Below are 15,233 nucleotides of genomic sequence, written 5' to 3'. Positions count from 1 at the left end.
AATTGAGAGTTTCTTTAGTCTCCTGACTCATGTGCTATTTTTTAAAAAAAACAAGTCAGAAAAAACAGATCAATTAGGAAAAAAATTACTGGAAAATCTCCAACTTCTCTCTCCATAGCCAAGTGAAACTAGTTCTCGAGATTACCAATCACGACTTGTATTGTTTGGCATCTATCTGTTGTATGACTTAATCTCTGCCCCATCATTACTTTTGATGATAAACAGTGAAGCAAGACTCACCACTAATTCTTTGTATCCAACTTTTGTATACTTGCCACACGTCCAGAGCTGATAGGAATTGTGGAAGCACAGAACACTTGACAAAAGAAATCTGCTTGGGATGCTATCTTCTACATAACAGATGAGAGGTTTAGATTTGTCCATTGTTATTTGTTCTTCCTGCAGACGGGTACCCTCACCCTCTTCTCTTCTGTTGCAGTGAGCCAACATTCTGGGGTCTCTTCCAATCACCTGGGCACCACTGCATCTTCCCCCAACTCCGAGTTGGACAATACGGCACTTTTGGAAGAGAAGGAGGAATCATACTTCTCTGAAATCCGGAACTTCATTGGGAACAATGACCTCAGCCAAGCATCCAGTTCAGCAGACAAAAGGTAACTGTAATAAACACAGATATTTGAAATATGAGAAACTAAAACAGGAGGCAGTTCTCCACATTCACATCGAAGTCCCAGTGAATCTCTTCACTGTAAAGACTAACATCTTGTTTTTCTTACTTTTCACCGATTACTATTCTTTTCCTAGCTCCCCTCTATTCCCCAGCCTAAAATTACAACTAAATATAGAAGGTAACCATGAAAAAAATGGTTCTGTTGAGTTTTGGAACTGCAAAATGTTAAGCTAATTCACAGAAAGACACGAAGAGTCCAAAATCCAGGTGTAACTTTGAGTTTTTACTTGAAGCAAAGTGTGAATTATCAAGTGGTAGTATGCTGACATATGCAATTCATGTACTTTTACATATAACTTGTAATTAATTATTTAAATGAACAAGCATGCTTAATCAAACAACATATATAATATCGGTCTGGGTAATCTCCAACCTGATGGCTTGAACATCCATTTCTCAAACTTCCGGTATTGCCCCCTCCTCTCCCTCACCATTCCCCTTTCTTGTTTCCCTCTCTCACCTCATCTCCTTACCTGCCCATCACCTCCCTCTGGGGCTCCTCCCCCTTCCCTTTCTTCCATGATCTTCTGTCCTCTCCTATCAGATTCCCCCTCTCTACAGCCCTTTATCTTTTTCACCAATGAACTGCCAGTGCTTCACTTCACCCCTCCCCCTCTCCTAGTTTCGCCTATCACCTGCCACCTTGTACTTCTTTCTGCCCTCCCCTGCCCTTCCTTCTCCAACATCTCCCCTTCCTTTCTGGTCCCGATGAAAGGTCCCAGCCCAAAACATCGACTGTTTACTCTTTTCTGTAGATGCTGCCTGGCCTGCAGAGTTCCTCCAGTATGTTGTGCGCATTACCTCCTCCTGCTCTTGTGAGGTCATCGTGTTCCGCTTTAATGCCATCAGTAGCACCAGCTACATTTCGCGGCTCTCATTAATAATCAAAGAGCAGGGGAAGAACGGTCCTGTTCAAAATGCATGCTAACACTTCCCAAACGGTAGTTAAAATCATAAAAAAAAGTTAACAGGATGATTTCTCATCAAATATTTACACATCTTCCTTTCAATCACAATTATGTTTGCAAAACTTCAGTAGCAGTGCTCACTTTGAATTGGAGGGGAAATAGTTTACCTGGTGTAATGAAGTTGAGCTGTATTTTAACTGCCCATCCCTGCTAAGTTGCAAAGTCTAATTGCTGTGGATAAACAGAACCTGGGTCAGCTACGGCCTTATTCCTGTCACAGAGAGAGGATTACGGGTTGGCATGGACTCCTAAATTGCTGGCAGACAGGTTGTCTTCTAATTTTTTTACCCACAAGGCTCTGCAAAATTTACAGCTTTACAGATAGAGGCTGCCAGAATAAAATCCCTTATACACTTGTAGATCTTTAAACTGTATTAAATTCAAACAGCCTTATCCCTGAAGTATGCTCTGTCCATTCTTTTCTATACGAGCTCTGTACTTTCTTTCTTATGTTCCACTGATGCTGTGACTAAACTGGAGCATGAATGGCATCTGCCTTTATACTTGCTTGTCAATTCATTTGTAAAGTAATCCCTAACCTCTCTTCAAAACATAAGCACTGACATTTGACAGTGAACTACCCTCATGTACATATTCTTCAATAAATAAACAGCCTTTTATTGGAACCAGGTCCTGATACCTAACACGAATTGACAGTATACATCAGTGTGCCCTGCCACCTATTAAACTGACTCACGGAGAAGCAATGCAGACAGAGAAAGAGAGAGTATCAGGAGCCTGACTGTGCATTAGAGTTATTTATTTTGCTTTCTGTCAGGATTTTTGCTGAATTCCAATCCTGCCAGACCTTCATAACAACAACAAATTACTTCATCGCTGAATCAATTACTGTCACTTCCCATAATCTTATCCACAGTACAGCTCACAGATGGACACCTTCCACTGCCTCCTTTTCCTATGCAATATGTTACGAAGCTATTATTTTCCCGCCTTTTATGTTCCCTGAAACAGATGTAGACACAGAGGGAGTTATATAAAAAGGAGGGGGGGAAAATTGGATTTTACAGTGTTACTCACAATCTCTGGACATTCCAAACATTTTTCGAGGCAATTGTAAATTTCAACAGTTGTTTAAGGAGCGGATTCAAAAACACTAATATGATAGTGACAATGGAATCTGTTGCAATAATGTTAGATAAAATATTATCATGAATCTTTGCTTTGCTCTGATTTAAATACAGTATGTTGTGGAACATTTGACACCGACACAAGAGGGCGTGTGATTTTTTCACGTCCACACGAGAGAGCACGTGGATTTTTTACACCCACATAAGAGAGCACACGGATTTTTACACCCATACGAGAGGGCACACGGTTTTTTACACCCACACGAGAGGTCACTTGGTATTTTGACATCCACACGAGAGGGCACGCAGTTTTTTGACACGCGTGCATGAGAGCAAGCAGTTTTTACACCCACATAAGGAAACACACAGTTTTTTGACATCTGCATGAGTGGTCAGACAGTTTAACACCTCATTCAGAGCACCTCCAACACAATGATGAGCTCATATCTGCAGAGAGCCAGTTGAACCCTGTGGTCTTCTTACTCGGAGAGTGTTAAATGCCCAGCTTGTAAACGGTGTACCTCATGAATCGCAAAATTCTATCTTATCTATCTTAATCACTTTCTTCTGTGCAAAGAAAACTGCTATCTTTGTCAAAATGATCTCCCCAGCACACCCTACCACCACCATTACCACATCTACTCTTTGTTAGAGCTGACAACTATACAACTGAAGTGATTTTATTTGCTCTATGGAGTGGAATCCGATGACATGTTGCTCCACCAAGTAATACATAACTGATGTGAGAATAGTCCCATATCCATAGAACTTTCTTTTGTTGACTACACTGCTGAGAATTTTAGGAATTTTGCAATCAATCCACTGTATGGAGCCTAACAAAAATTTAGCCAGCCATTGAAATTAATTTTTGCCTGAAATTTTGCCCTGACTTCATTTCCATATTCAGAAACACTTTTGTCCTATTTTTGTCCTCCTCCTCTCCTCCCGGAAGCATCAAGGAAGGGTGTTGGCATTGTGCCACTTTGTGAGAGGCATCATATCTGGGCCTAATCTTCCCTTGCCTGTGGCGTACAGGAGTTGAATGTGTATTGACAGTCCTCTTCTGCGGCCCTGGTTATCTTACTGATTATCATTTGCAAGATGATGTGATTTTCTAAGAAGGGCTACTCATCTTATAAAAGATGCACTGACATTGAAGAGGGCCCAGAAGAAGTTCACAAGGATGATTCCAGGAATGAGAGAGGCTGTCATATGAGGAATGTTTGATGGCTCTGGGTCTTTACTTGCTGGAATTCAGAAGGATGAGGGGGGGATCTCATTGAAACCTTTCGAATGTTGAAAGGCCTAGACAGAGTAGATGTGGAAAGGATGTTTCCCGTGGTAGGAGAGTCTAGGACAAGAGGGCACAGCCTCAGGATAGAGGGGCACCCTTTCAAAACAGAGATGCGGAGGAATTTCTTCAGCCAAAAGGTGGAGAATTTGTGAATTTGTTGCCAAATGCAGCTGTGGAGGCTGGGTCTTTGGGTGTATTTAAGGCAGAGGTTGATGGATTCTTGATTGGACGTTGCATCAAAGGTTACAGGGAGAAGGCCAGGAACTGGGGTTGAGGAGGAGATAGAAAAAAAGGATCAGCCATGGATGAATGGGCCAGATGGCCTAATTCTGCTCCGATGTCTTATGGTCCTATTATCATTCTTGCAAAAACACCTTACAGAAATTCTCATAGGGAACTCAGCAGGCCAGGCAGCATCTATAGGAAGAATAAACAGTTTTTCCAGTCCTGATGTAGGGTCCCACCCTGAAACGTTGACTGTTTACACTTCTCATCGAGAGGATTGGGTGAAATATCAGAAAGTCTTCAGTACCTGGGGGAAAAAGTAGGCTGGAGAGAAGAAATGAGAGAGTGAAAAATTGTTCCAAAATAAAAAGAAATTTCTATTTTCAAAACCGCTGAGCGGAAATGTTGCAGTTTCAGCAGCCAGTGCCAGCCTGAATTCAGCTTCGTAGTCCCACCTCGACTGACCTCTAGTGTCCGCAACCAGGTACTACAACATCATCGAGTTGTCCATTACATTTGTAACAAGCAAGTGGACCATTTGGAACACCATCTCATTTTACAGTTTTAGGTACTGTAAGAGAATTCCAAATTTAATTTTTGTTAGATAACATTAATTATTGTTGTATTAGTAACTAAGGCTTTGATTTGATTTATTAGCACTTGTGACTGAGAGCTACAATATAGTGCAAAATTCTTTGGCACCTACAATATATACATATAGCAAAGGCGCCTGAGATTTTTGCACAGTAGTGTATTTGCCAACGTGGAACAGGGAGCAGTATGTAATTCTGGCAGGAGCAAAAGATGTTGGGAGTGGCAAGGGGAGGGGTGTGGGTCAGGTGGCAGAGAAGGAGTGGCCGGGGAGGGGGGTTGGTACGGGTGCTGACACACCCAGCTCTGAGACACCAGGCAAGGCCATTCGATGCCAAAGAACTGGTTTATTGATCTTTATAGAATGTCTCTCTGGTGCTTCCTGCTCCCTCCCCTCTCCTTTCCCCTTTACCCAACCATTATTCCCCTCACCGTACCCCACTTCCCACTCTCTGTCCACAATAGAGACCCATATCAGAATCAGGTTTATCATCACTCACATCTGTCATGAAGTTTTTGTCTTTTTTTGCTGTAGCAGTACAGTACAATACATAAAATGACTACAGTACTGCACAGAAGCCTTGGACACCCTAGCTGTGTATATGTTATTGTTATATTAGTAACTAAGGCTTAAATTTAATTTATTGGCTCTTATGATTCAGAGCTATGATACTGTGCAAAAGTGTAAGTCTTTGTATATAGCTAGGGTGCCTAGACTTTTGCATAGTACATGTGCTGGAAGAGCCTACTGGGAGACTTGTATCGAGTTGCCTCTTCAGCTAACATGATTGTGCACTTTATCGGTTGTTCCAATGCGATATTGTAACATAAAAGTGGTATTTATTGAGGTCCTCAGTGTCCACTCTGCTTTCAAATGATAGATTTGCTGCCGTTTCTAAATCAGCTGGCAATGTCATAAAGGATCTAATGCTTTCCTGGCATATATGACAAATAAGCTGCTCTCGGGCTTCCAGCCGGGTACAGGTATCAATTATAACTGGCATCTCGATGACAAACTCCACCATCTTCTTCAGGGCTGGCAATGCCAATTAGCACAATCTCACCAAAATGCAAACGGTTCTGACAGCGAGTGTGAACGTGTCAGTGATGCAAATATAGGTGGGTTAGCAAGTTCTAAAGAGGATGCAAATTCACCAGTCCGCTGAGGAGCAAGATGAAGAATGATGTGGGATAATGTGAAGTTAAACACTTTCGAAGGAAGCTTCAAGAAGCAGATTATTACTTAAAAAGACGGAGACTATCAAATATTGACGTGGAAAGTGAAACACAAGAGAACAACATGAAACTACAGCAAATAATTAGTAAAGTGAATGAAATGTTCGGCTTAAATGTAGTTGCCATGGAATATAAAGGTACAGAAGTATAAACAAGAGAAAATCTGCAGATGCTGGAAGTATTGTCACTACACCTTGAGTCCCGCATACAGTTTTGGTCTCCCTATTTAAGGAATAAAACTTACAATTTACAAAGAAAGTTCATGAGGTTAGTTCCTGGGATGGAGCATTGACGTGTGGAGAGGTTAAGTGGGTTAGCCTTACACTTATACAGATATGGAAGAATGAGCAGTGGTCTATTTATGTACATGGGGAATTTGCTTTTATATGTAAATCTAGACTGACTTCATCTTAACGGAATTCATTACAAATCTCATTTTTTAAAATCTCAGCCCAAAATATTGCATAAAGGGTTCAAAATTTTTATACAAAATTAATATGGTCGAAGCTGAGAGGGGATACCTGGAACTTCATATAAGGAGTTGCGATGGAGATAAGAAATTCCTTTATATAGACTCTAAAATTTAGAGGGTTGTGAATCATTTAAATCCTCTGCCTCGGGGAGATGAGGAGGTGGAGTCATTTTATACACTGTATATATTCAGTAATGTGTAGAAGCCTTAGTTAAGGCACCCAAGACTTTTGTACAGTAATGTATCTGTGGAGTGGACAGCAAGTTTGTAAATCTGGCAGGAGCGAAGGATGTTGACAATGGGAAGGGTGGAGAGCCAAAAGAGGGGTGTGGGACAAGTGGCAGAGAGGGAGTGTCAGGGATGTAGGGTGGTGTGGGTGCAGACACACCCAGCTCTGAGACACCAGGCAAGGTCACTTGATTCCAAACAATTGGTTTATTGCTCATTACAGAATGTCTCTCCAGTGCTTCCTGCTCTTTCCCCTCTCCCTTCCCATTTTCCCAACTGTGATTCCTGTCTCCTTTCCCTTTTCCCACTCTTAGCCCACAATAGAGACCCATATCAGAATCAGGTATATCATCACTCATGTATGTCATGAAATTTGTTTTTTTGCAGCAGCAGCAGCACAGTGCAATACATAAAATTACTACAATACTGTATAAAAGTCTTAGGTACCCTAGATTATATATATATGTGCCTAAGATTTTTGCACAGTACTGTATAAGACAAAGACTGACAGACTCCAAGGAGTCAGTGCAAAACTGGAAGTGCTTTAGGTTAACCTGGGACCTTTACTGCCACTTAAGGTGAATTTTGCAGATTGCATGTGGCTACTTGTAAAAGAATTCCTCAAAATCCTGCCCAGTATTCCTCCCTTAACAGAACTATCTGAAATAAAATTATATTTTCCATTTTTGATTGAGGGATATTTCAATTTATAAAAATTATTGAAGTTGCACTTCAAAGTCCCTTTGATTATTACAAAGAATATGATAAGATGCAACTAAAATAGGTTTACTTTGTTGTACAGATCTAAACTGAAGTTAGTCTGAAAGGAATTTTTTTTACAAATTTCGAACTTTTAAAATCTCAAACCAAAATGCTGTGTATAAAGGGGTTCAATTTTTGTTAATCCAAAAATCCCTGAGAAGATATTAATGTTCATGTATAAACATAAGAAAGTCTGCAGACGCTGGAAATCCAAAGCAACACACACAAAATGCTGGAAATTTTCAGCAGCTCAGGTAGTAACCCCCTTCCCTCTCAGTCCTGAAGAGGAGTCTCGGCCCAAAATGTCAACTGCATATTCACTTCCATGGATGCTGCCCGACCCGCCGACTTCCTCGAGCGTTTAGTGTGTGCTCGCACACCGACTGAATACCAGGCTTTGGGCCGGTAAGGACACGACAGTATTCAGAAAGGCACAGCACCACCGCTCAAGTTACGGATCCCCAAGGCAAACGGGTCTATCAACTTTCAAGTAAGCCATCTTCTTTTGAAATGGAATTTCCATTAATTGTAATCACTGAAAGCTTGGCAGCGTCCCTCCAGGGTACTCTCCCCTGACAAAGCTCAAACTGGGAATGATAGTCTATGCAAGAGAAAGAAAACGATGCCATCTTCCATGTGTGCGATTAGCAACATTTTATTTAATAGCCCACTGATAGGCAGTTCTACGCTAAATGGTCATTTACTTCATGAGCACTGATTAATATGGTGCAACATTACAGCACAGAGCCTACGTACCAAACCAAAGGCCTAGACCAATTATTTTAGTTCTAAAACTCTGGAAATAAAAAACTAGTATCAGTAAAAGTGACGTTAAATCTGTCAAATTGTCATACAAAATCCATTTGTTTATATTTTTTAGGGAAGAAATCTACTTCTCTACCTCCCTGCACTATTTGTGACTACAGTCCTCTTAATAGCCCCGGAAATGGCCTAACAAGCCACATAGTTGTATAAAATTGGTATGGATGATAAATGTTAGTCTTAATTTAAACAGTAATTTCAGACTATCGTAGGACCGTTTTGATTCAAGCTGTGGTACATGACTAGAATCTCTAAGTTTTTTTAAAGTTTGCTTTGTAAATGATCGATTTGTAGAACTTGTGAAGTTTACTGCTAAATTACCCAGCTGAGGAAGGTTATTTTAAAAGTTAAGAACTCTTTCTGTTTGGAGGCAGCTGAATCAGGAGCGCACTAATTACCTAGATTTCGCCCCCCCCCCCCCCCCGCTTCCCCCTTTGTCCCCAGACGACAGAGCAAATGACCCTTTTCCTGCTACAAGACAAGGTAGCCTGCTGGACCAGACGCTGGTCCCCTGACACCCAAGCCGCTAACTCAACAGATGAAAGAACAGAGCTTCTTAAAAAAGGAAAATGAAGGGGAATGTTGTTCTATTTGAAATCAGGTCCGACCAACTCTATCCACTGTTTGCTTTTCTTAGGGGCTGAAGCAAGACAGCTTTCTGTCAGCACTGTGATTAAATGCCACTCTCACTCTGCCTCCAAGCCTTTAACAATCCTCCAGAAGGCTGAAAATAAAGAAAATATGAGAAGAAGAACATCAGATGATGTTTCACTTTGTCAATTGCTATACAGGGGATAGGCTGGGACAATTGGGATATTCTTTAGTAGAATAACGGGAAGTCATAATGCTCTTTTCCTCAATGATGTAGGGAAATTCTAATTGGGGCCTAGTGTCTACAAAGAAGAATGCCTCGAAGGCTTGGTGTGGTTGACCCAGCAGGGAGCAGTGACCTAACGCAATATCTCTACACAAAAAAAAGATTAAAAGACTTAACACAAACACTTGTAGATATGTGCAGACTAATGGACAGAGAGCACTGAAATCGAGTAACAACCTGGGTCGATGTTTATACATACTTTAATTAAAAACTTACTTGGCTCAGGAATTATTTAATCTGGATTGAAATTGAATCGAGTGATTTGTGCCATAAACTGCACTCCTGTCTATGGAGAAAGTCTTGATGATATTTTTCTCCCTGGACCTGTCTTGGGATCAGATTTATTTGTACAACAAAAAAACTGAATACGTTGCACGTGTGTTGTAAATGAAGGTCTGTTCTCCAACTGCACATCAGCTTCGGTGCTCTCCTTGGGTAGGAGACAGAGATTTCTCCTCCTCCATTGCTTTCCTGCACTGCCCAGCAATATTTGTGCTGAGGAATAATATTGAGCAGTGATGAATGAAGAAGTGTGTGTTTACCTGGGATGTTAAAAAGCCAGTGTTTGTGGTGGCAAGAGGGTAGGGCCAGATTCTGCTGTGGGTTCAGACAGACTAAGATCTAGATAATGCACACCTTTGTTTTAATCGCATATCCCTGGGCAAACTTGCATAATCTGGATCTTGCATGACATGAGCTGAAGTTTGCTTTAACCGCAGTTTGCAAATTGGTTTATTTATCATGGGTTTTTAGGTCACGCTCTTTCAATACCCCTCACCTGGCTCACACTTCTATTTAGTGGAGCGGGCTTTTTTGTAAAGGGTGTGACTTGCCACACCAGACAGTCTCTGACTGATTTAGTAGCTGCAGTCATTTATCAGGAGCCCTTAGTATTATCAAGGATCCCATCCGTCCATCCAGCATCCTCTTTGACTTTCTACCATCAGGCAGGAGTCTCCAATGCATAAAGACAAGAACAATCAGGAAGGGAAACCGTTTCTTCCCTCAGGCCATCAGGCTTCTGAACTCCCTGCCGCATCACATTCAAAGTATCACTGGTTAATCTGTACTGTACCTGACAATATTTAATTTATGCACTTTAGTTTATCTATGTGTGATCCATCTGTAGATTTCACCCTTGTTTTCACAAGTTATTGTGTGTTCTGGATATCACAGTGCATTATACCCTGGTTTGGAGAAACGTCTCGTTCGACTGTATTCATGGATATAGTTAAATTACACTAAACTTGACTTAACTTCACTTGAGACAATGACAATTCGGTGTTCAGCAGGTTTTACATGCACCTGTCTCTATGGTCAAGCTAATTTGTGTGTGGTCAACAGTACTCTGGAGGATCAGCAAAGATGAAGTATCTTTTTAAGAGACTTTTGGATAGGTACATGGAGCTTAGAAAAATAGAGGGCTATAGGTAAGCCTAGTAATTTCTAAGGTAGGGACATGTTCGGCACAGCTTTGTGGGCCGAAGGGCCTGTACTGTGCCGTAGGTTTTCTATGTTTCTATGTTCTATGTTTCTAAAATGAGGCTTGATCAATAAACCCCTGATTAAGGGACAAGAGCAATGCTGAATTAATTACAGCTGGTATGATAGATGCAACAGTCAAGTGTTGTGTTTGCAATGAGTTACTTCCACAATCCGCTTATAATTAGTAACAAGATTCCCATTTCCTCTGTCAGGATCCAGAATCTGAATATCATATAGGAGAGGGGGAAAAAACAAAGTGAATTTTGCATGCTCCAAGTCTGCTTCCTCACACGTTGCAACAGAACGAGCTTGATGTGGCTCAGGTCCACAGAAGTTGGCACATTTCCTACTCTCAATACTTCCAAGCTGAAATTACAAAAAAAATAGTTAAACTGGAGCTTTGATAACTGGCTAGACAGGATCAGGCTGACGAGCTGTTGTTGCTATGGAGTCTTGACCATTTTGAGAGATGCCTAGAAAGTATTAGTTAAAAAAATGCGTATCAAGGAACAGTTCTGAAGATGAATAATGGTTGAAAAAGTTCCCAAAAACCTGGTATGTTGGCTGCTTTTCAGACACATGCACAACTGACTAAAACAAGCATTAAGCCCTTTCTACCTGTCAGTAGTGGACCAAGACCCATTTTATGAGTTCTCTAGATTATTGTGCTGCTTTTGTGAAGACGGATATGGCCAAACCACTAGTCATCACCGAAAGGTTAAGCACATTATTTTTATATTCTTGGCATGGATGGAGGAGAGACACAGGTGACAACCATCTTCCTGTGGACCTGTCCTTCATCTCCTTTGTGGCACTTGCCGGAGGCCTGAAGTTTGCTTATGTAATGAGGGAAGTTGTCTGCTGAGGTCCAAGTTCCAGGTTGATTGATACATCTTGATACATCTTGTTACCAGGATCAGGTGAATCACCCACCTTTGAGCTCTGAAATTAAGCACTGATAAATGTCTCACACTTTGGGTTTTGGACTTTATGATATTTCAGTGTAAGCTTTACATTGTCAAATACAACTTCCCATGGCCTATCACTTTTATCTGCACTGCAGCAGCCAACTCAAGATGGGAAGCTTGGTCACAGTGATTGTTGTAAAGCGTGGAGATCAGGAATGAAGCTGTTGCTGACCATCCAGCGCACATTTACATCGTCCCATTTCATTCTCCCCATGGTGCCATCAATTCCCATAGATTCTAAGCCCTATACGCACACACAAAGGGTCATTTACAATGGACAATTGACCGCCCAAACAGCACAACCATGGGATGTGGGAGGAAACCACAAAGTCATAAGGAGAAATTATGCTTAGGATGGTCGTGGCTATTGGTAGCTTAGGCTGAGGCGTTTGACGGTACAGGATCACTCACGGAGACTACAACAAGAACAAGCTCGGCCAGAGGGGATGTAAACTGGCAACTCGTTTACAGGAACACAAACTGGTGGCACGGAAACACGATCCACTGCCGTTGATCTTGGTAAATGAAGACAGAGGAGGGCACCATGTAAACTTTGACACTGTGGAGGTTCTGGCAGAGGCAAGCATGAAGCAGGCACAAGCAATTTTTTTGGGGGGGGGAATTTTTTTAATTGAAGTTCATCAAACAAACATTTCCATAAGATGTATTTCAGACATTGTACATATATATCACAAAATCTCCACAAAGTAATAGCGTAGTTCTCTTCTGGTAACTCCGTAATCGAACATATTAAAATACACACCATCTACCAACCCCTAAGAGTCAAGGAAATGCAAGCAATTCAATGGCAGAATTCAAAGGTCATCTGAAGGGGTAGCCAATCAGGAGCAAGTCAAGTGAACAGGGGCCTATATAAAAGCAAGCACTCCAGAGAGAAGCACCAACAACTGCGCACTGAGGATGTCACCTCGACTGGTGCTGAAACATCCGAGAGCTAATTGGCAAGCTCAGCGAACATCAAACAGAATTAGAGCTATCACAACACAGGTATCGGCAGAGATCAGGATCAAACCCAAGCCACCGTAGCTGTGGGAAGCAGCTTGTCTAGCTGTACCCTTGCGTTGCAAGGAGCAGATAAGGTTGTACTTGGCCAACCTTTCATACTTTGCCGTGTGATTGTGCAAAGGATAACTCAAACCATGGCCCCAGATGCTACGCGAACTCTTGGGTGTTGACTACTGAAGAAAGAACGCCAGCGAAGTTGGAAGAGTTCTGCCTGTATCAGATTATATAATCATTAGCCAACCTTAGAGTACTCACTGAGAAAGCTTCTGCTATTGCTGTTCAGTATTGCCAACTGTGAATAAAGGCCTACTCATAAATCTCTGAGCTTGCAGGATTTGGGGGAGTAGTGGGAAAGAGAAATGAGTCAAAATTTTAGAGTGGCTTTTGCCAGTTGATACAATCCAAATAAAGAAACTCCTGCCTTGTCTAACCACTCAACTGGAGGATATATTAACCTGCTGTCACTTTTGACTTAAATATGCTTTTTCACTCTTAATTAGTCTTGCATCTGGGATGCAACCCTGCTCCTTAAACTGGTCACAATAGTTTAAAACAAAATCACTCAAGTGTAAGATATGTTAGTCCTCCAAGCACAAACTACTTGTGGTTAGAGGGAATTTTATGTTTGTTCAGCAGGGTTAGAGAGGGATCCAGCCACATCCGAATGAAGTAGGCGAGTGAAAAGCTGACCCATGTAAAAAGCTTAGAACAGCATCAAACACTGCTTTCTGTGAGCTGTTTATAGCTGTAATCTGATGGTGGTTTGGTCGTTTAACCTAACTGCCTGTTCAGGGCTCCTTCAATCTAATGCAATAATAGTTCAGTCACTGGTTCTATGTTTTACTCTCTCTAACCCAAAAATAAAGTCAAAGTAAATTTTACTGTCAAAGTGCATGTATGTCGTTAGTTAATCCTCAACAGGTTATTTCCAACATCAATTCAATTAATTCAAATCTACTCTTTCCCCACTTCACTACATTACCCGTCAGCTTTTACTTTTTTGTTTGTTTATATTTATTTTCAAAAGTTCTAAAGTAAATTTTATTAACAAAGTACACTCATGTCACTATATACAATCCTGAGATTCAATTTCCTGGGGGCATACTCAGCAAACCTATAGAATAATAACTATAACAGGATCAATGAAAGATCAACTAGAATGCAGAAGACAACAAACTGTGCAAATGCAAATATGAATAAAAGGCAATAAATGTCAATAACATGAGATAAAGTGTCCTTGAAGTGAGATCATTGGTTGTGGAAGTATCTTAATGATGGGCCAAGTGGGTGTAGTTACCCCCTTTTATCCAAGAGCCTGATGGTTGAGGGGTAGTAAGTTTTTGAACCTGAGGCACTTGTACCTTCTCCTTGATGGCAGCAGTGAGAAGAGAGCATGGCCTGGGTGGTGGGGGTCTCTGATTGTGGGTGCTGTTTTCCGACGACAGCATTTCATGTAGATGTGCTCAGTGGTTGGGAGGCTGGGAATGTAATCTTCCTTTTTACCCCTCCCTCCCTCCTTTTAATACAGTCATCAATACATTTAACATTTTATTGCTTTCCATGTCTGATATAACAACAGCTCACCAAAGACTGTTCACTTTTATTTTTCTCTCAAAATAAGAATAAGACTGGCAAATTCAGTTTTTATTGCCCTTACTGGATGTGAGAAGGCAATAGTGGGCCTTCTCTGTTATCATTGCTATGGTGACGGCACTCCCACAATGCCATTGGGATGGGAGTATCAGGATTTTGACCCGGCAGCAATGAAGAAAAGGCAGCATATATCTGATGCACCATCAATAACTCACTCTGAGACGTAAAGGCGAGATATCGGCTTTTATTGACTGGAAGAAGGAACAAGCAGTGAGTGACCACCATACTACATCCTGGAGATTGAGAGGCCAGGCTCAGGCCTCAATCGCCTTTATACCGGGGTCTGTGGGAGGAGCCACAGGAGCAGTCAGCAGGGGGCAAGTCCAGACAGGTATATGTAGTTCACCACAATATCTGTCTGATCTCACTTGTAAGGGGAACTGAAAATGACTGTGTTCCAATGCACCTCGATCTTTATCCCTGATATTGTAGGTTCAAAAGATGTTGTCTAAGTAGGCATCCTGATGTGGACAATGTGCAGTTGAATAAAAGATTGACTAGATTAGGACTTTATTCCTCAGAACATAGAAGACTAAGAGGAGATTTGACAGTGGTATGCAAAATTATGAGGGTACGGATAGGGTGAATGCAAGCAGGCTTTTTCCACTACAACTGGGGGTCGTGGGCTGAGGGTGAAAGGTGAGAAGCTTAAGAGGAACATGAGAGTTAACTTCTTCACTCAGAGGGTTGTGAGAGTGTGGAACGAGCTGCCAGCACAAGTGATGCATGCAAGGTCGATATCAATGCTTTTAAGCAAAGGTCGGACAGGTACATGGTAGGGGAATGGAGGTCTCTGGTCCTGGTGCAGGTCGTTGGGAGTCGGCAGTTTACAAGGTTTCTGTGCTGT

The 15,233-nt window shown here is 41.6% G+C and overlaps 1 protein-coding gene across 14 annotated transcripts in view; it reads left to right on the top strand.

Annotated features, from left to right (window-relative positions):
* prdm16 (PR domain containing 16) overlaps nucleotides 1-15,233 on the top strand; it is a 742,940-nt gene that overhangs the window by 706,780 nt on the left and 20,927 nt on the right. For all 14 annotated transcript variants that reach the window (XM_059952207.1, XM_059952208.1, XM_059952204.1 and 11 more), the window contains one exon: nucleotides 440-614. In XM_059952207.1, coding sequence (XP_059808190.1) covers nucleotides 440-614 — 175 coding nt within the window. The remainder of the gene's footprint in view (nucleotides 1-439; nucleotides 615-15,233) is intronic.

Source organism: Hypanus sabinus, chromosome 27 (assembly GCF_030144855.1).
Source record: "Hypanus sabinus isolate sHypSab1 chromosome 27, sHypSab1.hap1, whole genome shotgun sequence".
NCBI classification, from domain to species: Eukaryota; Metazoa; Chordata; class Chondrichthyes; order Myliobatiformes; family Dasyatidae; genus Hypanus; species Hypanus sabinus.
This window is presented reverse-complemented; position numbering and strand designations above follow the sequence as displayed.